Source organism: Lagenorhynchus albirostris, chromosome 5, assembly GCF_949774975.1.
Source record: "Lagenorhynchus albirostris chromosome 5, mLagAlb1.1, whole genome shotgun sequence".
Taxonomy (NCBI): domain Eukaryota; kingdom Metazoa; phylum Chordata; class Mammalia; order Artiodactyla; family Delphinidae; genus Lagenorhynchus; species Lagenorhynchus albirostris.
Genome location: NC_083099.1, coordinates 18475183 through 18500115, shown reverse-complemented (window position 1 = coordinate 18500115; position 24933 = coordinate 18475183). Strand labels below are relative to the sequence as shown.

General features: G+C 39.1%; 1 protein-coding gene across 1 annotated transcript in view; it reads left to right on the top strand.

Moving 5' to 3' along the window:
• CPB1 (carboxypeptidase B1) overlaps nucleotides 1-24670 on the top strand; it is a 39587-nt gene extending 14917 nt beyond the window's left edge. Inside the window, exons 4-11 of the mRNA XM_060149141.1 lie at nucleotides 6405-6504; nucleotides 6593-6694; nucleotides 7530-7631; nucleotides 9978-10088; nucleotides 10178-10268; nucleotides 10960-11162; nucleotides 22673-22757; nucleotides 24483-24670. Of these exons, the coding sequence (XP_060005124.1) occupies nucleotides 6405-6504; nucleotides 6593-6694; nucleotides 7530-7631; nucleotides 9978-10088; nucleotides 10178-10268; nucleotides 10960-11162; nucleotides 22673-22757; nucleotides 24483-24670 (982 nt within the window). The remainder of the gene's footprint in view (nucleotides 1-6404; nucleotides 6505-6592; nucleotides 6695-7529; nucleotides 7632-9977; nucleotides 10089-10177; nucleotides 10269-10959; nucleotides 11163-22672; nucleotides 22758-24482) is intronic.
• Nucleotides 24671-24933: the final 263 nt, after the last annotated feature.

Genomic DNA, 24933 nt, shown 5'->3' with positions numbered 1-24933 from the left:
AACAGAAAGTCACAAAAATTATAATCATCCTCATCAGTTCACTCAGTCCCATGTAATTAATTTTTTTCATCTTGATCTTTTGTTAGCACTTTTATGAATTCATCAGTTTTCCATTAGAGTTCTGAAAATGCTTATTCATTCAGTTCAGCAGTATAGTTACCAGAAACCTGTATTTGTCAGAGTCTTTTCCATGAATTCCTTGAAGATGAAACCCTTTTATAGGAACATTTTTGCAAAAGCATCAGAGTATACCCAGAACTATCTGTAAATGACAAAAGACTTAAAAGTGACCACGGTTAAAGATTTGATGAAAGTTCGTAATAATGCAATTGACAAGGAAATTTAGTTATTTTCTGAGATATACATTTTAAATAACTAGAATTATGACTTATAACATTATACCAGAACATATAAGATTTTTAGAAATTTCATGTAATGTCTGAAACATTTATATTAACATATTTCCATACAAATAACCCAAAGAAAGTTTAGTATTATTTGTTTTTTTGTTTGTTTGTTTGTTTATACTGCAGGTTCTTATTAGTCATCAATTTTATACACATCAGTATATACATGTCAATCCCAATTGCCCAATTCAGCACACCACCATCCCCACCCCCCGCAGCTTTCCCCCCCTTGGTGTCCATACGTTTGTTCTCTACATCTGTGTCTCAACTTCTGCCCTGCAAACTGGTTCATCTGTATCAAGGTTATTATTGATATGTATGTTCCTATTACCATTTTCTTAATTGTTTTGGGTTTGTTTTTGTGGGTCTTTCCTTCTCTTGTGTTTCCTGCCTAGAGAAGTTTCTTTAGCATTTGTTGTAAAGCTGGTTTGGTGGTGATGAATTCTCTTAGCTTTTGTTTGTCTGAAAAGCTTTTGATTTCTCTGTTGAATCTGAATGAGATCATTGCTGGGTAGAGCAATCTTGGTTGTAGGTTCTTCTCTTTCATCACTTTAAGTATATTCTGCTACTCCCTTCTGGCCTGCAGAGTTTCTGCTGAAAAATCAGCTGATAACCTTACGGGGATTCCTTTTTATGTTATTTTTTGTTTTCCCTTGCTTCTTTTAATATTTTTTCTTTGAATTTAATTTTTGTTAGTTTGATTAATATGTGTCTTGGTGTGTTTCTCCTAGGGTTTATCCTGTATGGGATGCTCTGTGCTTCCTGGATTTGGGTGACTATTTCCTTTCCCATGTTTGGGAAGTTTTCCACTATAATCTCTTCAAATGTTTTCTCAGACCCTTTCTTTTTCTTCTTCTGGGACCCCTATAATTTGAATGTTGGTGCGTTTAGTGTTGTCCCAGAGGTCTCTGAGATTGTCTTCAACTCTTTTCATTCTTTTTTCTTTGTTCTGTTCCTCAGCAGTTATTTCCACCATTTTGTCTTCCCGCTCACTTATTCGTTCTTCTGCCTCAGTTATTCTGTTATGGATTCCTTCTAGTGTATTTTCCATTTCAGTTACTGTGTTGTTCATCTCTGTTAGTTTATTCTCTAGTTCTTCTAGATCTTTGTTAAACATTTCTTGTATTTTCTCAATCTGTGCCTCCATTCTATTTCTGAGATTCTGGATCATCTTTACTATCATTACTCTGAATTCTTTTTCAGGTAGATTGCCTACTTCCTCTTCATTTATTTGGTCTTGTAGATTTTTACCTTGCTTCTTCATCTGTGACATTTTTATTTTGCCATCTCAATTTTCTTTTTCCTTTTTTTTTATAAGTGAGATTGTGTTCCTGTCTTACTGGTTGTTGGGCCTGAGGCTTCCAACACTGGAGTCTGTAGGCTGTTGGGTAGAGCTGGGTCTTGGTGCTGAGATGAGGACCTCCAGGAGACCTCACTCCAATGAATATTCCCTGGGGTCTGAGGCTCTCTGTTAGTCCAGTGGTTCGGACTCAGAGCTCCCACCACAGGAGCTTCGTCCCAACCCCTGGCTCATAAACCAAGATCCTGAAAGTCGTGCAGGGTGGCCAAAAAAAAAAAAAGGACAATAATAAAGTAAAAAATAAAATCAGACTTAGAAACTAACAGCTATGTTAGAAAACATATAAAAATAAAAATATAGACAAAACAACAACTGGAAGGCAAAACAGAGCCACAATAGTAAAAAAGAAGAGAAGGAAGAAAAAAAAAGGTGGAAAAGGCCTTGGCTGTGGAGGGCAGGGCCTAAGCAGGGGTGAGGTTTGGGTGGTGGGCGGGGCCTCTGCTTAGGACCCACAGGGCTGGAAAAGTCCGAGGGTGGGGGAGCCTTAGGCTCAACAGAAGATGCCCAGGTATGCTTCCCACCTCTGGTCTCAGAGGGCAGAGGACCCTACCTGGGAGCCCAGCAGGCTTCCTCCACTCCTCTCCTGTTCCTCCTGGAGGTCCCCTCTCATCTGCCTCTCCTGATCTCCCTCCTATGCCCCCAGGGCCCACGTGGCCTAGAGGGGACTTTGGAGTGCAGGGGACTGGCTTGGGAGCTCAGCAGGCTCCCCCAGCCCAAGTGGGTGGAGCAAACGCCCTCTGCTCCTTTCTACTCCTCTGGTCCTGGAGGACTCCTCCCACCTACCTTTCCTGTTCTCTCCTGGGCTCCCTCCTATGCTCCCAGGACCAACCCGGCCTGGAGGGGACCTCTGAGGGCATAGGACCTGGCCTGAGAGCTGGGCAGACTTCCCTGGCCGATTGGGCAGGGGAAACGCTGGGCCCATTCCCCTCCTGATCTGAGTCCCCAAGGGTCCCTCTCAGCCACCTCTCAGGGGCGCCGGTCCTGTCCAGCCTCCGTACTCCCACGTCCTACCAGTTCGCTTGGGGGTTCTTCCCGTCTCCTTGGGCAACGGTGTCCCCCACCAGCATCCGGCAGGCACCCTAGTTGTGGGGAGACGTGAACTCTGCATCTTCCCACACTGCCATCTTGACTTCACCCCCCGCCAATAACTGTATTTTTAAATGCTTATGTCACACCCTAGGTACAGAAGGACTAGGAATTGGATGGTGTAAATCTCCCACTTATGGTTCTGAAGCCAAGTTGACAGAATCTTTCGGTGGGTGGGCCTTCACAGAATTCCTTCTTACAAATTTCAGTAAAGTGGTCTATGCCTTATCCAATGCAGGAAGAGACTGATGGTTGCTATCTGCCTATAACATTTTTCTGCATATTTCAGATTCGATCAGTAAAGTGTCCTTGGATAACAATGTGTACATAGTAATGTTCTTCAGTAGCAACAGGTGTGTAGTTTGGGGACTGACCTAATACTCCTTTTTCAGGAATCTGAAAGGGGGAGAAAACTAACTCATGTCTCTACTCCTCATTGTGTTTCTTGCTTTGTTGGGAGTCCCGTTATCTAATTTGCCTGCATGCTAAAAAAAAAAAAAAAAAAAAAAAAAAAAAAGAAGTGGGATAGCACTATAAAAGGAACATATAAAAGTATAAAATAGTGTACATGCCTCTGTATTTTGGAGCTGTAATGCAGTCCCTATTACATTATGAGTCATTATTTTAATCTCCTAGAATAGAAGCTCATTATTTAGTAATAATATTTTGTAATGTGGCTAAAGTAGTACTTTGTTCTAAACCTAATAAAATCATAGGGCTGGAAAGGATCATTTAAGGCCAATTTCCCACCTTCAGGCAAAAGCACCACATTTCAACCTCATTCTGATACTCTTTTGCAAGTTACTAGAGGACACTTTTGGGTGTCATCTTAAATCTAACTGGTTTTATTATGCTTCCTTGTCCTGATTATTGATGAAAATGTTTAAATATTAACATAATAATAACTCTAACAGATTGTCTTTTCTTAGTACCAAACAAAACACTAACCTCCACATTGTCACTTATTCTCCCAAATAATTCGAATTTGAGGATTGTATGCAAAAGAAGGATATTGCAATATGCTGTGGAAGCCCATTTCCCCCCTCTACTCAGAGCTGGTTCCTGGTAGGTCAGAGATCATTATGGTTATGGTCTTAGGGATAAATGTCTACTGAATGTCCTGAGGCTGTAGAATGCCTGGGAGCAATTAACTGATGATTTCTTTTCTCTGGGCAGCCACTAAGAAGCCATGTGACCTAGATGATTATTTTACTCGCTGTCAATGGAAAATCTTGTTAAAGGGAAAGTAGATGTCATTTACCATTTCCTCTTGGATTTTTAGTTTTGCCATTCTGTCAGAGACGTTCATCCTTGTTAGGCAGGATTTGTTCTTTCGAACTGATAATCTTGGAATACAGTTGTTTTCTTAAAGGTTTCTGCCTGTTGATTTTCAGTTTTCAATGTTTTTGTTTTACTTGTTTTGGTTTTGTTTTTAGTTTTTAGCTATATTTGACAATCATTTACCTAAACTATCTCTATTCTAGATGTTTCCCTAGAGTTTATGAAGGTGGTAACTGGCAACTTTACTGTAGTTTAATTTTTTTTCTTCATAAACCTTGGAAGACATCTATGTAAATGACCAAGGCCTAGGAATTTGAGTCAAGTCATTGCATTTTAGAACTGAAAAGGACATTGAATACCAGCTAATAAATATCCCATTATACAAATTATGAAATAAGGCCCAGAGATTAAATGACTTTGCTGAAACCAATTTACATGTTAGGCAAAACTATGACCCTGATCTTTTGATTTCTAATTCTAGATTCTTTCTAATTCCACCCTATTCCCTAACAATCCAATTTAGCTGTTGAATATAGTTAATTATAGCACTTACTATAATCATTGTTCCTAACTATAGCCCGCAGAATGACTGTCCCTCCTAAATGTCTACATCCCAACCCCTAGAACATCTGAATATATGCTAATGACAAAGAGAAGTTAGGATTGCAGATGGAATTAAGGTTTGCTAAGCAGCTGAACTTAAAATAGGTAGATTATCCTAAATTGTCCTGAGAAGTCCAAAGTAACCACAGGGTCCTTACAAGTGGAAGAAGGAGGCAGAAGAGGAAGTCAGAGTGATGAAACATGAGAAGGACTTGAGCTGCTATTGCTGGCTTTGAAGATGGAGAAGGGCAAACAGCCAAGGAATGTGGGCAGCCTTTAAAGGGCAAGGAATCAGACTCTCCCCTAGAGCTTCCAGAAAGCACTTCACTGTTCACATGTTGATCTTAGCCCAGTGAGACCTGTGTTGGATTTCTAAGCTGTAAAATAATAAATTCATATTGTTTTAAGCCACTTAGTTTGTGGTAACTTATAGCAGCCATAGAAATGAAAGCACTAACAAAGTACTGATGGCTGCTTAATGGGAAATGTTCTTTCCACAGAATAAATATTAAACTCTTCTCCTTTTCCTTTTTTTTTTTAATACTACCTTAAGATAGTTAAGCCCTTAAGACAGTATTTGCCTCTTGCTAGGAAACAAATATCATTTAGTATTAATTTATGGTATTTTCCATAAACAGACACAAGTTCATGCACAGTTAAACAAAAGAAGGAGACAGCAGGAGGGAGGTTCAGAGGATGTCCCTGACATACTTCACAGAATGCCCTTGGGGCAGCCGGAGGAGAAGTGGACTTTTGATATGCGGCTACAATTCTCTGTGTGTCAGATAAAAACATTTCAAGGCTTGACTGTGGATAATAGAAGTTTCTGTAAACTAACTACTGCCCATGATATTTACAGTCTATGATCAAGGACATTAATGCTCATAAAATTTTGTCCCTTCAGAACACACTTTCCACTCAAAAGTAGCAAAGAGAAACAAAGTCATATATACCCACACCTTCACACGTGCCTCTTATAATAAGACCTTTCACCTGAATAATCATTTTTAGAAATAAGCAAGCCTCAAAGTTTCTGTCACCAATTGTCATATTACCTTACTACAGAACCATTCTTACATTACTTTAAACCAGCCAACAGAAAGGCAAGCAGAAACGAATACTTTAAACTCAGTATTCTTTGGTCTAAAAAAATCTTTAGCTTGTCAATATTTCTGAATTTCCACCCATCAAGATATTTTTCTCAAAACCTAGAGAAAGGCCTCAGGTGACTGGCTGTCCCAATCTACTACTACTGGGATTGAGTAGGTTCCTGGGACATGGGACTTTCAATGCTAAAACAAGGAAAATCTTGAGGAAGAAAGACCACTGATAGGGCTTAAGGGCATGCTTCTGTGTTGAGCCCAAGGCCCTGATGCAGAATGCCCCAGGTACCAGGGAAATCATTTTCCAAGTTTAAGGTCCAAGGACCCCCAAACAGGTGAAGTTTGGGCCAAAGAAGAGCCTGCCTTGCTCATAGTCTCCAGTATCCTTCTCAATGATTTACTTACTTTGTGATGAGTAGCTCAAGTTGAAAGGCATAATCAGAGGACAGATCTGATGACTTCATGGAGAATGTACTGTACCATCGGCTAAAGCAGAAACTCTGGGTTTTTGCTGACTGGGAAACATGCTTATGTTTACAGAGCACCCCCTTTGATTTATTACAGGGTATTAATAAGCAACCTCAGATCTGTGCTGGAGGCTCAGTTTGATAGCAGGGTCCGTGCAACTGGACACAGTTACGAGAAGTACAACAACTGGGAAACGGTATGATGCGCACGTGATTTAGACAGACATTGCTTTGGGAATTGAACCAAGAATGTCCCATTAACCCACAAATGGTTCCATTTGGTAGATAGAGGCTTGGACTCAACAAGTCACCAGCGAAAATCCAGACCTCATCTCTCGCAGTGCCATCGGAACTACATTTTTAGGAAACACTATGTACCTCCTCAAGGTAATCCTTTCTAACCATAACCTTCCCATGTCTGAGGGCTTTAAATCAATGAATTCTAACACATTAACATCTGTTTCACAGACATATTCATCCCAAACATTGTTATAACTCTTTCCCTGCCTCAAACAGATTCCCCTGATTGTTTCATCATATGTGAATTTTTAAATCATTATTTTGATTTATTCAAAAGAAAAAATGCAATAAAATAAGAGAAGTCCTATAAATTTAACCACATTCCTGTAAGCAATGTAAATGATCATCTACCTTGATGAAATTGTCCTCTCCCAGATGTTGTTTGCAAATCCATTTGCTAAAGAGGTTCATAAACTTCATATCTATCAGACAACAGTACACAGCGTATCAACAATTTGTTTCTGTCGTCCTCTAATGCCATTTTTATCATGCAATTCTAATGAAGAAAATAAAAAGGCATGGAATAAATGGGAGAGAAGGAAAACTTCTTACAAGATTAGCAACAATCATGATTACTTCTAATTACTCATCCAGTTGTCTTGGTCACGTCTCCTAATAGTAGCAGCAGAAAATAACCTCCATGTGAGTACAATTCAGCAGGGTAATCAAGCATCTTCTGAAAAACATGAGCTTGTCAAGCTTAATAAAAATAATAAACAGCCATGTAAGCCTTCAGCTCAAATACTGTGAGTGTCTAGAGGCAAGAACATACCGTGCTAGTATTATGTTTTAATTTAATCATGGAATATACCTCTTGCTGCTGTCAGGTTTCACCTGTTGAGTCCAAAGCCCAGATGGGTAGTGAATGTTAACCCCTGAATATGATGAATCACAGTTTCCCCTTTCCTTTTGTTTGTAATAGGTTGGCAGACCTGGACCAAATAAGCCTGCCATTTTCATGGACTGCGGTTTCCATGCCAGAGAGTGGATTTCCCCTGCATTTTGCCAGTGGTTTGTGAGAGAGGTCAGTATGTAGAATGATTACTGGCAGAGGAAAGTAGAAAGTATTTTTTTTTATTTCAATCAATCCCTTGTAATCTAACTATAATAAAAGAGAATAATAGCATAGAAAAAATTCATAATTCCAAGGTCCAAGCTATAAAGGTCACCAAGAAACTTGATAAGGCAGAATTTTTAAACAGCTAGCAAATGGTATTTATTTGTATTTCACTCATCTTAACTTTCTTACCCCCCTTTGGTAGAAAGGCTAACAGGTAGTAAATATCGTGGATAGGTCATTTAAAAGTTAATGATTGTGGAAAAACCACTAACTTGATCATTATCTCCTAGATAATAATCAATGTATACTTCAGAGTAAAAGAAAACAATACGTAGTGGTCCCTATTCTAAATGATACTGTTTTCCACTCCTTTATAATTCTAATGGTAAGATATATGTAGAAACCCTTTTAAATATCCATGAGTCCATAATGATATAGATGATTCAATAAATTAAAAAAAGGGAGAGAAGGAACAACTCTTTCTTATAGAAGAATTACAACTAATAGATGTACAAATGAGCAAAATAGAAAGTTACCATTAGAACACCACAGTAATACCTACTTCATGAAAATCTACAGATGGATATAAGGATTAGTGGGTAAAAGTTTAAAGAGAACTAGGTTATTTGCAGCAGCAAAGTATCTCTTAAAAAATATGTATTACATTACAAAGGCAAAATTTACAGTGGAGAAGCCTAGCAGAAACTACCTTAACCAAGTGATCAAGGTGAACAACACCTGTGTCAAAGTCACAAAGGAAAGTCTGAGAAATTGTCACAGATAAGAGGAGACGTGACCACCAACTACAATGCGGGGAAGCTGGGTAAAAGGTATATGAGAACTCCCTGTATCTGCAACTCTTCTATAAGTCTAAAATTATTTCAAAAGTAAAGTTTAAAATATTGAAATACTTTAAAAATGTAAGACTACTATTATATACAAGATAATTTCTTTTGGGTAAAGCACTTCTGTATCTATTCTTTAGGCTCCTGGTTTCTAGACATGTTATGTGTCCAATTGGCACCATTTAATTTCAGTGAGTATCTCACTATCTGCCCTCTAGAAAGAAAGACTTTCATCATTACTTTGGTTACCTCTAATCACAGACCACTAACAGAACATGGTTCTATAGCTCTTCCAACATAAAAAGCACATGCTTTACCATGTGTTATTTTAATAAACATACATGTATAAAGCCATGAAGAATATATAAAAACTGTTACTACACAGAAACCATAAATACCTTAAAAATCTCTTCAAGCAAGCCTAGGGAAGAGTTGAATGTAAATTTAATACAATCCTGGGGCTGAAGAACTGTGACTAAGAGAACATAATAAATGGGTATGAGCTCCTTCATTCATAGATAGGTATCCACATCACTTAGCAGGGAGAGCTAGACCCTTAACAGAGTTCCCTTCTCAAGTAAGAGGAATAAGAAGACTTCCATCATTATGCAACTTGAGACTTGGTGAAAGCCTCTCCAAAATCCATCAGTGTGATCTCACTTCCTAGTGGGAGCCTTTTTCATTCTTCTTCCTCTACTGAGACCATCTACAGGAGGTCTCACCAAAATTAAACAAATTTCTAGATGACAGTATTAGGAACATGCAGAGCCATCCACAGACATTCCTTACTTACTAGGAATACCCTCATAGCCTACTAACTTTGAAAAAAAGTTCTTACCCTCATATCCTACTAACTTTGAAAAAAAGTTATTACAGTTACTATTTCAAAGGAAATGAGTATTCACGTTCTCTAAGTCTTTAATTTTATTGAATTTTCGTTCATCTTTAAAGTAAATAGTTAAAATAAAAAGTAATAATTATATGAGGTATATATGGATGAAATAGAGCAGGGGTCCCCAACGCCCGGGCTGTGGACTGGTACCTGTCCACGGCCTGTCAGGAACTGGGCCGCACAGCAGGAGGTGAGTGGCGGGTAAGTGAGTGAAGCTTCATCTGCCGCTCCCCAGCGCTCGCGTTACCGCCTGAACCATCACTCGGGTTACCGCCTGAACACCCCCCACCCCCATCCGTGGAAAAATTGTCTTCCACGAAACCGGTGCCTGGTGCCAAAAAGGTTGGGGACCACTGAGACAGAGTATCCTAGAAAAAGGTAAGAACTAGAAACTATTTTAAACAAAACTGTCAGTAATATTTTGCTATTTGCTTTTTAAATATTAATAATATCTACTTCAAAAGGGGATGCCACTTTTGTTACCAAAGTCAACATTCATCTCGTCTATGTAAATTTTAGCAGCATAATGCATTCCATTTTTCCATGAAATTCTGCTTTGTAATTTATACACAGGCTGTTCGCACCTATGGACATGACAGAAACATGACAGAATTTCTCGACAAGCTAGACTTTTATGTCTTGCCTGTGGTCAATATCGATGGCTACATCTATACCTGGACCAAGGTATATGAACCAATACTGAGAGGGGCTAATGAAATTAAAACCAACCACTTTCTACTATACTTGTCCTAACCATAAACTGCACTTTTCAGTACCGAATGTGGAGAAAGACCCGCTCCACCAACGCTGGATCCACCTGCATTGGCACAGACCCCAACAGAAATTTTGATGCTGGTTGGTGCAGTAAGTATCTGGCTGACCATTTTGCATGCATCTTTTGAAAAGCATAGGAAGAAAGTAACAGGAAAACACAATAGTGTCTAAAATAAGAAAAAAATATAAAATTTTATATTTTAGAGTTCTAACTTTCTGAAAGCACAGACAATAAACAGCTTGTTTATTCAGTCAATAAAAATGTATTGCTTATTCTATTATGTTCCCAGCTGTGCTAGACGCTGGAAACATAAGACTGAACAAACCAGACATAATCCTACTACTTGTGGAATGTAAAATCTAGAGGAGACCATCATTAAATAATTATTTAAACAATTATTTAAATAAAATTGTGATTATAATTTTGTGATTCAACTCTCAGTAAATGATTATACTAATATAGAAATTTCTCATGGATATTAGTTTGTCCCTACTTATTAATCTTCTTACACTATATTGATCTCATTGTTTAGCACTACACAGGGACATATTGGTGATTTCACATGCAACTTTTTAGCCTGTTAGCTTAAAAACACCCTACTCTTGTGACTAAATGTATGCATACTTTATAATGTACACATACATGAGGATGATTATAAAAACTCCTGTGAAAACAACTTATTTTTTAACTCTCTAACTCTCTAATTTGAAATTTTGAAACATGACCTGTGGGAACGTCAGCAGATGACCATTTGCCATTAACAACAATACGTTTTTCCAGCTATCGGAGCCTCTAAAAACCCCTGTGATGAAACTTACTGTGGATCTGCTGCAGAGTCTGAAAAAGAGACCAAGGCCCTGGCTAATTTCATCCGCAACCACCTCTCTTCCATCAAAGCATATCTGACAATCCACTCATACTCCCAGATGATACTCTACCCTTACTCCTATGATTACAAACTCCCCGAGAACAATGCTGAGTTGGTAAGTAGTCATGGTAGTAGATATAGTATTTCACTGTTGAGATTTTTAAATTCTATTCCTGGAAAAAAAATATATATATACGAAAAATTTCGGGAAGTTCCATTCTTGATTTTCGGTAATAGAAGCAAAAAACTTACCAACACAAATTTACAAGGCATCTGAAATTGGCTACATAAATTGGCTAGAAGAAATGTGATTCTGATGTAGGGAATGATCGCCAAAATGCGGGTAATTCACTAATCTTCAAAATGACAACAGTTCCACTTCCTCCTGCTTCACCACAGCACTGACACACATGATGATTTCAGACGCATCTGAGGTAATCAACAAAGTTCCTTCACCTCATACATAATCTTAATCAGAAAGTCAATTTTATCAAGTTGCCTTGAGCTGGATTTGACATGCACAGGCAGAGTATGGCAGATGTCGTTAGGAATTTGCACATTTGGTTGATATCTGGTTAAGTGATAAGATCTTATTGCTTATCTCTAAATTGCTTATTTCTAAATTGTTGGATTAGGTGAGACACAGATGTAAATCAATCAATGAACAAATGATGTGAATGGGTCCTTACTATATATGAGAAATATTGCAAAGAAAATGAACTATCCCTGACTCAAAAAATTAGCAATCTTGTTGGAGAATCAAGATACAACCACATGAAAAGTTAAATAATATAAGAGTTTTATACTATTCAAATTAACAAATACGGTACATCAATGTATAATTTTTTTAAATAAGCAGGTTTGAATCCTTCAAACAACTTTTTTTTTAATTTATGAACATCTGGCTGCCAGAAGTTGGGACCAATGATCTGAAAGAACAAGTGTAAGATTTAAAGCATTTGAGTTATGCCAAAAAAAAAAAAAAGAATTCCACCTAGACAATGACATAGATATTTGGCTTACCTAAATGCATAAATTCAAAGACCCAATAACTTTATCAACTGGAAACTGTTTTGTACTTTCAGATTCAGTCTTTCAGAGACCAAATAAAACATGTAATGCTGTAAATATTTTGTGAAGAGCAAAATGGAAAAATAACTCAGCTTCTTAGAAAACTGATAGCTAATAGTTAGCCAGGTCCTGTTCTTTAAAAAAAAAAAAATGCTATTTTTCATTTCATTTCATTTCAGGAAAATCTTCCCATTTTCCCTATCTGTAGCCAAAAAACAAAAGAGGACATCATTAGTTGGAACCATTCAATATTTCAGTTTTCCAATTAGGCTCAGTCTGTAAGTGTTCCCAGCAGTGGGCGCTCACAGGCCTGCTGTCCCAGAGATGGGTGTGGTCAGCTCCTCATTTCAGTCCTCGATTTCCAGGGCCACCAGAGGAGAGGAGGTGGGGGTATGTTGTTTGCTTAACTCATGTGAATATGCTTAAGCTGAACCACATCAAAAGAGAAAAAGACAAAGCCATACAAACTAAGCACGAATGAGTTAGTAAGTAAAATATTAAAACTGAAATTATAAACCATATTAAATGTAACAACCAATATATCCAATTTGCTTAATAACTAATTTTAAACATAAACACTAAAAGACTAATGCTAACAGAAAAGCTTAAAGTGTTCTTTGGAATTGAGCTGCTGCACAAAGTTTCAATACTTTTTCTTACTTGGGGAATAAGTTTAAGCCCTTTTAGCATTGAAAACTTTGTTGCCCCACGGGCTCCATACAATAACGTAGTATCTGACTGCTCTAGAAGTCTACAAACTTTCCTTTAAAAAAAAGAATCAAGTAAGTTCTACCTTTAGAATCTCATGAATAATTCTTGCTACTTCCTGTGGTTTCTCCAGGAAAAGACCCAAGACTCAAAGTGAGTTTAGTGGGCCAATTCAATATGTGCCCCAAATGGTGTGAAACCATTCCAGAGAATGTGATCCACTGATACTTTCCTCTAAGAATCACTTCTTCATTTAAAATCAAGGAAAGAGAGGTAATAGTAAAATATATATATATATATATATATATATATTAGAAATTCCATCCTCCAAAATTGTTTTTAAATTCTAATTAACAAAGAAGTGAAACAGAACTATATCAAAGTAAAATATTCATAATCAATTCTCAAACAAGCATAAACCACAAAATAATCTTACCTTGTTTAAATTTATACCCACAAATCTAATAAATTCAAGGAAAAGGACATGTTACTTCTTATGTTTTCTAGAGCATAAGATAGGTGAATAAAATACAAAAATTCTTTGCACTTATATCACACACATTGATTTAAAAGTTACTTTAATTTCCAATAATCTTTTCTGTGATTAAAATTTTGCCTAGTATCTTAAAAGAGATATTTAAATGCCATCAGTAAAATCTAAGATGCATATTATTTGATTATTTGATTCATTTGAGATCTGAATTTAGTTTGGCACCCCAAAACAATTTAAATCATTTGAATAGTTAACTAGAAATCCTTTCAGTCTTTTTCTTATTTTGTATAAATCCAATTCACTGACTTCCTAAGAACATTTTGCTAGAACAACTCATAACTATAGTGTTATCACAAATACATGTATAGCCAAAAGAGAATTTGAGTCTCCCAAGAAGAAAGATATTGGCTTTTCCATGGTTTTTACTTGTAATGAGGATATCACTTTAAAAAACTAAAAGTCTTGACCTAGAAAGATGAATGTTCCACCCAAATCTAGTGCCTCCATATTAATTCTCCATTAGAAAAATGTGACCCCACTGTAGAAAACAAAAGATAGTAAAAGACTAATAAGATGAATTATTGGCACCATACCACATTATAGATAACTCAGAATTTTCCTACAGGACTACAAAGCAGACTTTGTCTTATACAGATTTTAGCATATATATATGCATGTATATAAGATCATATTTGTAGCTAAAAAAATGCTTCAGTGAAATAATTGGAAGGGAATTATTCTGTATAGAAACATTAGCACTCTCTCAGTTCAAATTTAGAACATACCGTAAGTACCAATCCTTTGACATTTGAGTCGTGATGAAAATGTGTACGGCTTCATTTCTGAAAGATCTTACATGTAGATTACCTGACAATTACTTATATCAGGAGACAACCTTCAGAGGGAAGAAAGGCAGAGATGGGAATGCAAAAGACCAATGAAGTAAAAGTACAGAAGTAATAGCCTGGATTACAAAGGCTACCAAAAAATACATCTTCAGCAGATGAGTAAAAAAAGTTTGAGGAAACATAAGAGTGTCTTACATGCATAATGCTTTCCTGACTGCAAACTGTTTTTACACGCATATATTATTTAAAGAAAGAATACAAAATGCACTGTGAGTTTCCAATGACTTCATAAACGTCCAGTCCCTCAGCGTTGACTTCTTCAGTGTAAAGCTATCACTATCTTCAAAGGAAGTTTTAAGATCCAGAAAAAGAATATCTTTACATTTCCAAAATTCTAAAGGGTAATGAAATATTGAGTTATAATGACCTCTTCATCATCAGAGGAAATAAAAACTAGGAGACATAATTGAAAAGGCTCCCAAACCTATCCATATCTTTGCATTTATTGAGCATGGAAAAGCTCCCAATCTTTGGTCTATCTTCCCCCCAAAGAGGCACACACGGCTCTGTTAATAATAATTATTACTATAACACTACTTCTAAATTCAAAAGCAGAAACCCAGAATAATACCAATCAACTAAGTCTCTTCACCCGTTTCCCAGACTGACCAAATGGAAAGCTGATACCACACAAAGATGCCGATCCAGGGCATGCGTCTATCATTACATTTCCACATTAGAAGCACAGGATTTCACAGGTGGAAGTCTTGGAATTTCTCTGGTTCTGCTTTCTCGTTTTCTAGCTTAGACAATGAAGGCTCGGTTAAGCCAACACCAGTAGTAGAGGCAGCCTTGGGCATGGAGCTAGTGGATGCTGAAGAATTTCCTAAGCTGCCCCAACTTCCAACACATATTTGTGTGGCCGTGTTCTATGGTGGTGCTCCATGCAGCCGGTTTGCAAAAGACCATTCATTAAATAAAGTCTTTTATCCCACAAATATATCATTATTACCTCTGACCCCGGACATTGCTAAGGATTTACACTGGTCAAGTAAGATCCCTGACTTCTCAGGGCCCAGTCTTCATGATTCTGGCCAGTACTTGCATGGGTATATGTACATTAACCAGGAGAAAAATGACAGTCTAAATATTTCTGAAAAATTATTAAACTTGGCCAAAAGATAGAAATCCATTTCTAAAATCTAACACCTTCTAGTCCAGAGACACCTCACTACCTCTTAATTAAAGCTTTAGTTAGTGAGCCGCCAAAACAGAAACCCACTGCTCCACCCAAGCACGTGAGCAAAAGCCGGGACTATGATTAGAGATAAACACAAAAATCAGGGGGGAAGAAATATTGTGATTAGGAGGTGGACAATTGCAGGGTCATGCGCACACTCCATCACTGCTGTCACCACGTCCTTGCCTAATAACAAGAGCAACCGGGTCACAGTCCCTGTGTCAGGCAGGCTGCCAGCAGCTTAGGCAGGACTGGAGACACAGAACATTTGCTTCAGGAATTTTCTCAGAATTTCTAATCTCACTTATAAGACCAAAGAAATTTTAAATGACAACTGCAGAATTTCTTTGATTAGAGAGACCGGGTGCTGATTTACCATTATACATTTTAAGTGGCTTTCTGGCCTGTTAAAATTCTCCTGCAGGGCCTGGTCAGTACATGACTCATCAGGCAATTACCAGAAATTCCACTGAGCACCTATTAAGTGCTCCGCATAAACCCTGGCTCCTGCCATGAGGAAGGGAGCAGAGGGGGTCAGCCTGTTGTGAATGTTCTCTCGAAGGAAGAGTGGGAGTGAGGTAACCAGGTTACCGAGGGACTTTAATGTTAGGATGACTCCTGTGTCACAGCGGGCCCTGGAGCCAGTAACCTGGTAAACAGAATGGCCACGTCAAATACAGAACTCCCAGTTAGATCTGATTTCAGATAAACAACAAATAATTTTTAGTGTTTAAGTATGCTCCAAATATCGCATGGGACAGACTTATACCGGAAAAGCATTCATTGTTTCCTTGAAATTTAAATTTAACCGGGTATCCTGTATTTTTGGCTAAATCTGGCAACCCTGCAGGTAAAGTGTGATTTTGGCAGGTGTGACCTAGCAGCGGCGCTTCGGAGACACTTGTACTATCGTCAGCAGAGGAAAACAAGGCATTCAGAGCACCTTTAAAACCAGCTGTCTTCTTTTTCAGTTTTTCTCTCTAAAATACTTTCTTCTTTAACATAATTACATCTTTTCTCTGACTTTCCTTTAAGCTAATTTTGCCTCCTTCCCTTCCCCCAGAGGACATCTGGCGGGGGTGGGGGTGGGGGGCCTTTTTGATTGTTGTCACTGTGGGAATGTTCCCGGCATGCCTTGGGTGGAGGCCAGGGGAGACTGATAAACACCCTACAAAGCTCAGGACAAGTCTCCACAGCAAAGGATTATCCAGTCCACGGGTCACAAGTGCCAAGGTGGAGAAACCCTGCTTTAAGCAAGGTAGGAAAAGTCTCATTCCTGGCCAAAGGTCCCTGGCTTTCAGGATCCTACACCTCCTCACAAAGAGCTTACAATTTTCTGCAAATCTCAAGTGTGGGAGACTACATTCCCATCATACGGCATTTATTTTTTAACATTTATTTGGAAGAAGCACCACCGCCACGGGGGGGGGGGGGGGGGGGAATTCTGGACTTTGCAACTTCAGCTGACTCATGCTTCACATTTTACCTGAATTTTAAAGAGCTTAAAAATATGTATTCAGATCAGGCAAAGAAAGAATTTGGTTTCCATCAGTGAAAGCATTGCCCCGCTCCCCATGGAGTCTGCCAGAACAGACAGGCCCTGCTCTCTAAAGCAGGCCTTCCCACACTCCTTGCCTTTTCTTCATTTCAAGGCTTTGCAACCAGAGCCTGCGCTTGTTTACTCTCCTCCTTTTTCTCAGAAACATATTTGTTTCAAAGGCTTTCTCCTCAGTCCCTGCCTCAGTAGGCCTTGGAGGCTTCTCCTTTTGCACCAAACTTATAAAAGTTCAATTCCTCATTGGTCCCTTGGTGTAAGCTACCCATTATCACAGGACAGAAGGAAGGAAACTGCTGCTAAAGATCATTTTGACGCTTCCATTATCACATGTATTCACCCAGAGGGATGGTTAAACTCAGAACTTCAAGTTAGAAGCAAAGTTCTGAAGAAAATTCCCTTTGAATTGGTATATAGCCCACCGTCAGTTTGGGGCTTTCGTTTTCTTGTACGGTAATGATGGACCAGTGGAAGATTAGAAGAGGCGAGACCCCACTGTCATGACACTTGGCGGTGTACGTAGAGGTTGCAATGACGACCATGAGCACAGTCACGAGACGGGGCTTCCTGATCACATGTTCCTAAGGAATGCAGGTCAGTGGAAAAGAACACCCTCGCCTTATTCATCTCACCAGCCCCCTGGAGCTCAGAGCCTGGGGAAACGTTACACTAGTTGGTCCTTTGTCTCTTGGGCTTTGAGTTAGATGTGACATTTTAGACTCTCTCTGTCTTTTGCTCTATGACCAAGGCCTCTTTTTAAGAAAACAGGTGACAAAAGAGAACATGCATAAGACGTGGTAGGAAACTCATATCTAAGGATTAATAAAGGCTGGCCATGTTTGGCCTTGACTGAAAGCAAAGTTTTCTCTGAGGCTGATTTATATTTAGCTTCCTTCTGTTCTTTACAACTGGTAAAACCAGCTCTAGCAACACTTCTTTTGAAGTATTCCAAGGCCACAAGGAGAAGTGAAAAAGAGCACAGGATTTAAAGCAAGAAGAACCTAGCTCAAGTCAGCCACTTATGGGGCTGCATGCCCTTGGGCAAGTTCTTTTATCCTCTCTGAGTTTCAGTTCTTTTATCTGTAAAATGGGGATAAAAATATCTAGCTCTTATCAAGAGCTCTTTGTCAAAGTCTAAGGTTTTATGTAAATGTTAGTTCTTATTTTGAACCCACTGAGCAAGGATGTAAGATCTCCCTCAAATGACAGGTTATATAGAAAATGTCATTAATTAGAGTTTCAAGACATGGATCATGCTCTCTGATGTACTATTGTTTCTGCCAGTCTTTTGTCAGCTGTCTTAGTCCCTTTTCACAGAAACATACAAGGAAAAGGAGTTACCTCTCTAATATATTAGCAAATTCAGGAATCACCCCTCTCTCTACCATTTCTGGCAGGGGTCAGTCACCCAGCTTGGTTGGAACATTCCCACCAAGCGTGCTGCCCCCATGGCATTCCATTCTGCTAGAAAATTCTGTGTTGATGAATGTGGACAGATAATGTTAGGAAGATAAATGAGCAACATTTGTAAAAGTATTTGAACTCTTGAAAAAAAAAGAAAAGACCCACACTGATTCCAGGGATTTTTGTTACAATACTTGGAACTTAAAATATGATATTTTGGTTGATTAACGTCTGCTCTGACTTTTTTGTCCCTTGGCCTCAGAGGGGCTGAGAGAAAGGGTCTACAGACTTCACTTTTTTTTATCAAAGGAAATAAGTTAAGTGCCCAGCAGAGGTCAATGTCTAAATGTGGTAACCCATCAACCATCACTGCGTGGTACCACCACTCTCCCCACAAGCATCCTCAATCTCCACTCAGGGGGGTCACAGTCCAGCCTTTGTAGAGCTCAGCACTCTGCACCCCCATCCAAATCAGGCTCACCTGAAGCCCTAGGAAGAGACTAAATCAACCAACCAACAATGTGCTAGGTGTTAATGCAATCCGCTGAGGATACTAGATGAATAGCCAAGAATCCTCCCCCCCCACCACAAAAAGCTCACCTAGGGGACAAGCAGATGCAAAAACAAATGATTACAGCACAGTGATAGGAACTCTGATAGAGACATGTGAGCCCTCACAAAGAAGGGGTGCTCATTGCTCCCTAAGAGAGTTGGGGCAGCTTTGCAAAGAAGATGACATTTAGACTGAATTTGGAAGAACAATAGCAAGCCTCCTTGTGAACAAAGAGGGAAAGAGATTTCCTACAAAGGGAGAACGACACCCAATGTCATGGAGGTAAGGAGAGGCGGGGAAGGGTACGGAAAGTAGTTCAGGGAAACCTGGCTCGGAAGGAACATGGGGATGCACGGCAAGTGACGCAGCCTGAGACGGAAGAGAGGGACAAGCTCACAAAGGCTCTTTATGTCAAGAAAGGAGGCCAGACTTCAACAGAAGGTGAGAGAGCCATTGAAGGATGTGATGATGAGGTGATGGTCAGAGGACAAGTGATGAGGTAGACATCAAGATGAGAGAGCAACTTAGGACAAGGAGAACCAAGGCTGAGACACAGACTAGATGTTCCTTCAGTGGGTACCCGTGACAGGAACAAAATAACAGCCATTTTAAGTTAACATCAATCTTAGATATTGCCTCAGCATCACAGGCAGAGCAACTGTTTCCAAAAGATGCCTCTGAAGGCTTAGAAAGCACTTGGTTATTGCTCTAAGGAAAGGCAAACTAAACGTTTTTGTGTGGCCCTAAGGGTAGTTATGACTAAATGGATAAGTTGATAAATCAGAAGCAATAACAGATCACAAGTAAGCCCCTTCAATTTTGCCAGATAACTCAATTCTTATGTTACACCAATAAAAATATTGAGAGACTTGAAGGTCATCTGACACACAGGAGGTCAAGAGATAAAGACAATGATCTTGTCTTAAATTGTCTATAGTCATCATAACTTCTCACATTTGGAACTAATCCTGAAGAATTTCCTTTTTTTACAGCTTTACTGGTATGTAATTGACATATAACACTGTGTAAATTTAAGGTGCACAATGTGATGATTTGATACACGTATATACTGTAAAATGTTTACCACATTAGTTTACACACCCTCTACCTCACATAATTGTCATTTTGTTGTTACGGCGAAAACATTAAAGCTTTATTCTCATTAGCATCTTTAAGTATATGACGCAGTATTGTTAACTATAGTCACAGTGCTATACAGCATCGGTCCCAACCTTTTTGGCACCAGGGACCGGTTTCATGGAAGACAATTTTTCCATGGACCGGGGGTGGGGCAGGGGGATGGTTCAGGCAGTAATACGAGCGCGATGGGGGGGCGGCCGACAGAGCTTCGCTCACTCACCCACCACTCACCTCCTGCTGTGCGGCCCGGCTCCTAACAGGCCACGGACTAGTACTGGTCCGCGGCCCAGGGGTTGGGGACCCCTGCTGTACATTACATGCCTGGAATTTATTAGAATCTTATTTCTACTAACTAAAAGTAAGAACTCAAGGTTTAAGGGGGAAAAAAAGCAGAACAGAAGAAAAGCCTGAGGAAGGTAGCTAGGGAAGGAATAAGAGTTCTTTAGGATTAGAGGTTCTGCCTTACAGAAAAATAAGTAACTAGAAATTCCCTTGGATGAATCGCAAGTTAAAGAAATTGTAGAACAGTAGGAAACATGTTGTTTGCCTACCAAAAGAACAAGTACCTCACCATGTTTCACATCTCTAAAAGATGGTTTTAAATGTATTCTGAGCATTGTGCAATGTTTACACATTATTTCTGATTTCAACTGGCAACAGGCCTTATACTAAAGGATGGAGAGAAGACCTAACTCTAGTATGTTGGTTAGAATAAGATTAAACAACAGAAACAATACCTTTAGATCACAACAGTAAAGATTCCATACAGTATGACAAAGCACATATTAGTTTACCAGTTTGGGAAAAAGGGAAATGAAACCCTAAAATGTTCAAATTACTGTCCCAAAACTCTAAGAATAATAAGTTAGTTCCAAGAAACTGATTGCATCATTTCAGACCAGAAAGTCATGATTTAAGTTTTATAATTCCTTTTAAATTTCCAAATTTACCACTTGTTTCGAAGAAGCATTGATGCTTTGGGAGCTGAAATTCTTGAAGTCTTACAGCCATGCCCTCATCAATTTGACTTAAGACTTGACTGAACTGGTTTTAATATTAGAACAAGGATTAAGGGAAGCTGCTATTTTGTAGAAACAGAAATATTCTGATGTCATCACCAACTTCAACAGTTTTCCAGGCATATGTACAAGACAATTATGATGCCAAAGTAAGAAATATAGCTAGTTTCATAGCCAGAATGAGTTATGGCTAATTCTCCTGTAGTAACAATCAGATTCACAAATCTGTGTTCTCCAGACAGAAAAGTAAAGCTTGCTTTCAAAGTGATTCAGTTAAATAGACAATTTGTCAGTGGACACTGGAGAGTTTACTGTGCAGGGAGGAGCTGAGTGCACAGCCCTTCTCCCTGAGGGGCTGGGTGTAGGGGCGGGAGGGCAGTGGGTCTGATGAGAAGGTGATGCTGCTTCTAATAAAAAAAAAAAAAAAAAAAAAAACCATAAGTTAATACTTGCTACTTTTTTTAATTCTGGAATTCAAATGTTCTGCCTTTTGAAATAAAATAAATGTTCTCTCATTTTTCGGTCTAAAAAACCTTCCATGCTGGAACTACCACTCCTCCTTGGAACTGTCCATTCCTAAACATTTTTACACTATCACTGAAGATTGCACCGACTATCCAATCATTCTTTTGAGTGGTTTTTAACACTCCTACCCCAACTCACATAATCCTGTCATGACTTAATCTTCACTTTATAACCTGCCCTATTTCCAGGTGGTTTTTGCATTGTTTTGTTTGGAATTATTTTGTACGTTTTGGATTTTTGTTTGCCTCTAATAGGTAGACAATCTCTTTGCACAACCACAAAGACCTCCTTGCCTCCTGCTTTTCTCTCACAAGCTCCAGAGACAAGATAGATTTGCCAGACTAATCCTTAGATATAACCTAATTCTTCATACACAGTGACATTTTACTATGTCAATAAATGTGGTATCTGGGACAGTTACAAATCACTACAGCCTCATTTCTCCAGCCTGAACTAAGGTTTAAAAAAAAATGTTTAACAAGCCTAAATAAGAATTCCAGGAAAAAAAAAGAGCAACTAAATTCTATGTAAATAAAAAAGAAAACAAAGTAAAAGAATAAACTCTGAATACAACAGAGTTTACAGCTAGGACCCAGATTTTACTGCAATGATCATTTAAAATAAATGTAAGGACCTAATTCTCAAATAATAGTGTAAGAAGAGTGCTAACCATCTCAGAGCTTCAACAAACACTTACTGAGTAACCACTAAGTAACGAACCCTGGGCTAGGCCCTGGGGACACGGAGATAAAGGACAGAAAAGGTCACTGAGAACTCAGAGGGCAGCTAATGGTATTGACACAATATGACACAACTCTGTGTGTGACAAAGAGAAGCTCAGAGTGAGTGCTTGAGGAGGGCATTAGGGAAGACATCCTTCCACAAGAATCACTTGGATCATATGACAAAGTTCGCTGGAAAATGGGGATGCGCACTGAATAAGTTTAAAACACTAACCCGAACTGTGACTTACATGTCTTCAACGTCTTAAAAATAATGTACAGATGTTTGGTTTTTTGTCGGTGTGTGCTTTTATTTCTTCACTCACTTACTGCTGGCTCTTTTGCAGAATAGCATGGCTAAAGCTGCCATGGAAGAACTTGCCACACTGTACAGGACCAAGTACAAATATGGCCCAGGAGCTTCAACAATCTGTAAGTCTTGGCGTCAGAACTGTACAAAGAACCCACGTGCTTCAAAGGCAACAAATGGTTCCCAGCATCTTTCCTTTCTATCATTTAAAGCATGTGACTTTTGCCTGACAGTGAATTTTTTTAAAAAATATGTAATCAGTTTCCTGTTCAGAAAAAAGGGGGAGAAATATCCCTTTCAGCCCACGGAAACATTTGCTCTCTGTAAACATCTGTTGAGCGTCTACCACCACTTGCCAGGCCCTCAACAGATGCTAGGAGAGAAAGGAAAGAAGGATGGAGAGAAGGCAAGAGGGAAGGGGGAAGGAAGGAGGAGGGCTGGAGCAATCTTCAAAGAACCCACAGCAGGGAAGCGGGAAGAGTAAACATTAATTGTCATACAGGAGCTAAGTGCTGCGACAGAAGGATGTCTAAGAAAAGAGCACGCCCAAAGACTAACCACCCCACTCCACAGTATCAGGAATAAGTTCCCAGGATGATGACACAGAAGCTTTATCTGGAAGGACAATTGCTGGAGGAAAGCAGTAGAGGGAAGGTTTTCCTGGCTAAACAGATGGCAGTTTCGAAAGGCTGCTTCAGCTCAAGCTATTTGCAAGGGATGCAAGCAAGTGGCAAAAGCGTGAGATAGCGGCTAGACCCCAGAGCCTTGGGGCTGCAGTTCGGATTTGCTGGGAAGGCGCATTCTGCAGGCCCCATTTTCAATTTCTACATATATTTGCCTTTGCATGATTTCTTTCTGCCCCAGGTCTTAAAGGACCAGAAATACAAGGAAAAAAGGCCAGTCCCATCATCAAGGGGGCTTCAATGCAGTTGGAGAGGCTCCAATCCTGAGGGGTTTCTAAAAGCTTCATGTAGAATACAGTTTCCTGTATTCTTGTCCTTTATTAAACTTCTCTGTATCAGATGGGGTATACTATTTTCTTAAGGGGGTTCTATCAGAAATAACCCACAGTGACATTGCACCTATTCACATATGGTGAACTTCTTGTAGGTTTTCTTCAGGCAAGTTCGATGAGGTTTCTCTTTCCATTACAGTGTAAGCCCCTGGAGGGCAGGGGCCATGTCTTTCCTTTGTCCTAGCATCTCCAGAGTTGATTGAGCACATGGCCTACTACTAAGTGAGAGCTGTACAATTGTTGACTGAATGAATGAACGAACAAATGAGTGATTGAATAAATGAATGACATCATAACTGTCACCAAATGAATAACTGAAGGAATGCCTAATCTGTGCCAGGCCATATGCTAGACCCTGAAGAAACAAAAATGAAGGCACAGCCCTGCCCTCAACTGCTCCAGTCTCATCACTCAGCACAGTTTCAGCAGGGTTTGGAGTCCTCTCCTCTTACCAGTCATCATGCAGTTTTCCTTATTCTTCTAGGAGATACACATCCTTTTCCCAGAAACTGTATATATTTTGTAAACAGATTACACACTACATAGCACAGTTTACCTCAGCATACAAGCACTCTGAGAAGTTTATATATTACAAATTACATACTTCCTGGGGTATTAAACACATCACTCCCACTAAGTAGACTTAGAGGTAAGACTGGACAAATTTTTAAAACAGTCCCCATAGCTTTTGTGATCCAGTTTACTAGAAAATTCGCCTACCTATACTGTTTTGTGCAGTAAAACATTTGTAATTATAAAAGAAAGCTGGTGGGGTTTTTAAAATCTCCTTCCTAGATTTAAAATTTTTCTTTCTCCTGTTTGCTCATTTCAGATCCTGCTGCTGGGGGCTCTGACGACTGGGCTTATGACCAAGGAATCAAATATTCCTTCACCTTTGAACTCCGGGATAAAGGCAGATATGGCTTTGCCCTCCCTGAATCCCAGATCCGGCCAACCTGTGAGGAGACAATGCTGGCGATCAAATACATTACCGGCTATGTCCTGGAACATCTGTACTAGCCCAGAGCACTAACAGCCTTATCTCTAAATGAGCACTCTTTGTTTCTTTTCTATCCTGAATTCTGACTTTTGTTTGCCTAGATGTTTTCCAGATCCTCCTCTTTCTTTTAAGATTCTGGGTCTATTAAACTACCTGGGTCTTTAATATTGATCATAATAAAAATGAACCATTACAATTGAAAAACCTGACAGACTGTCTACTTCTTTGGGGGGAAAAAGATGTGAACGAATGACTAAGGCAAGCCATGTACAACCAATGATGT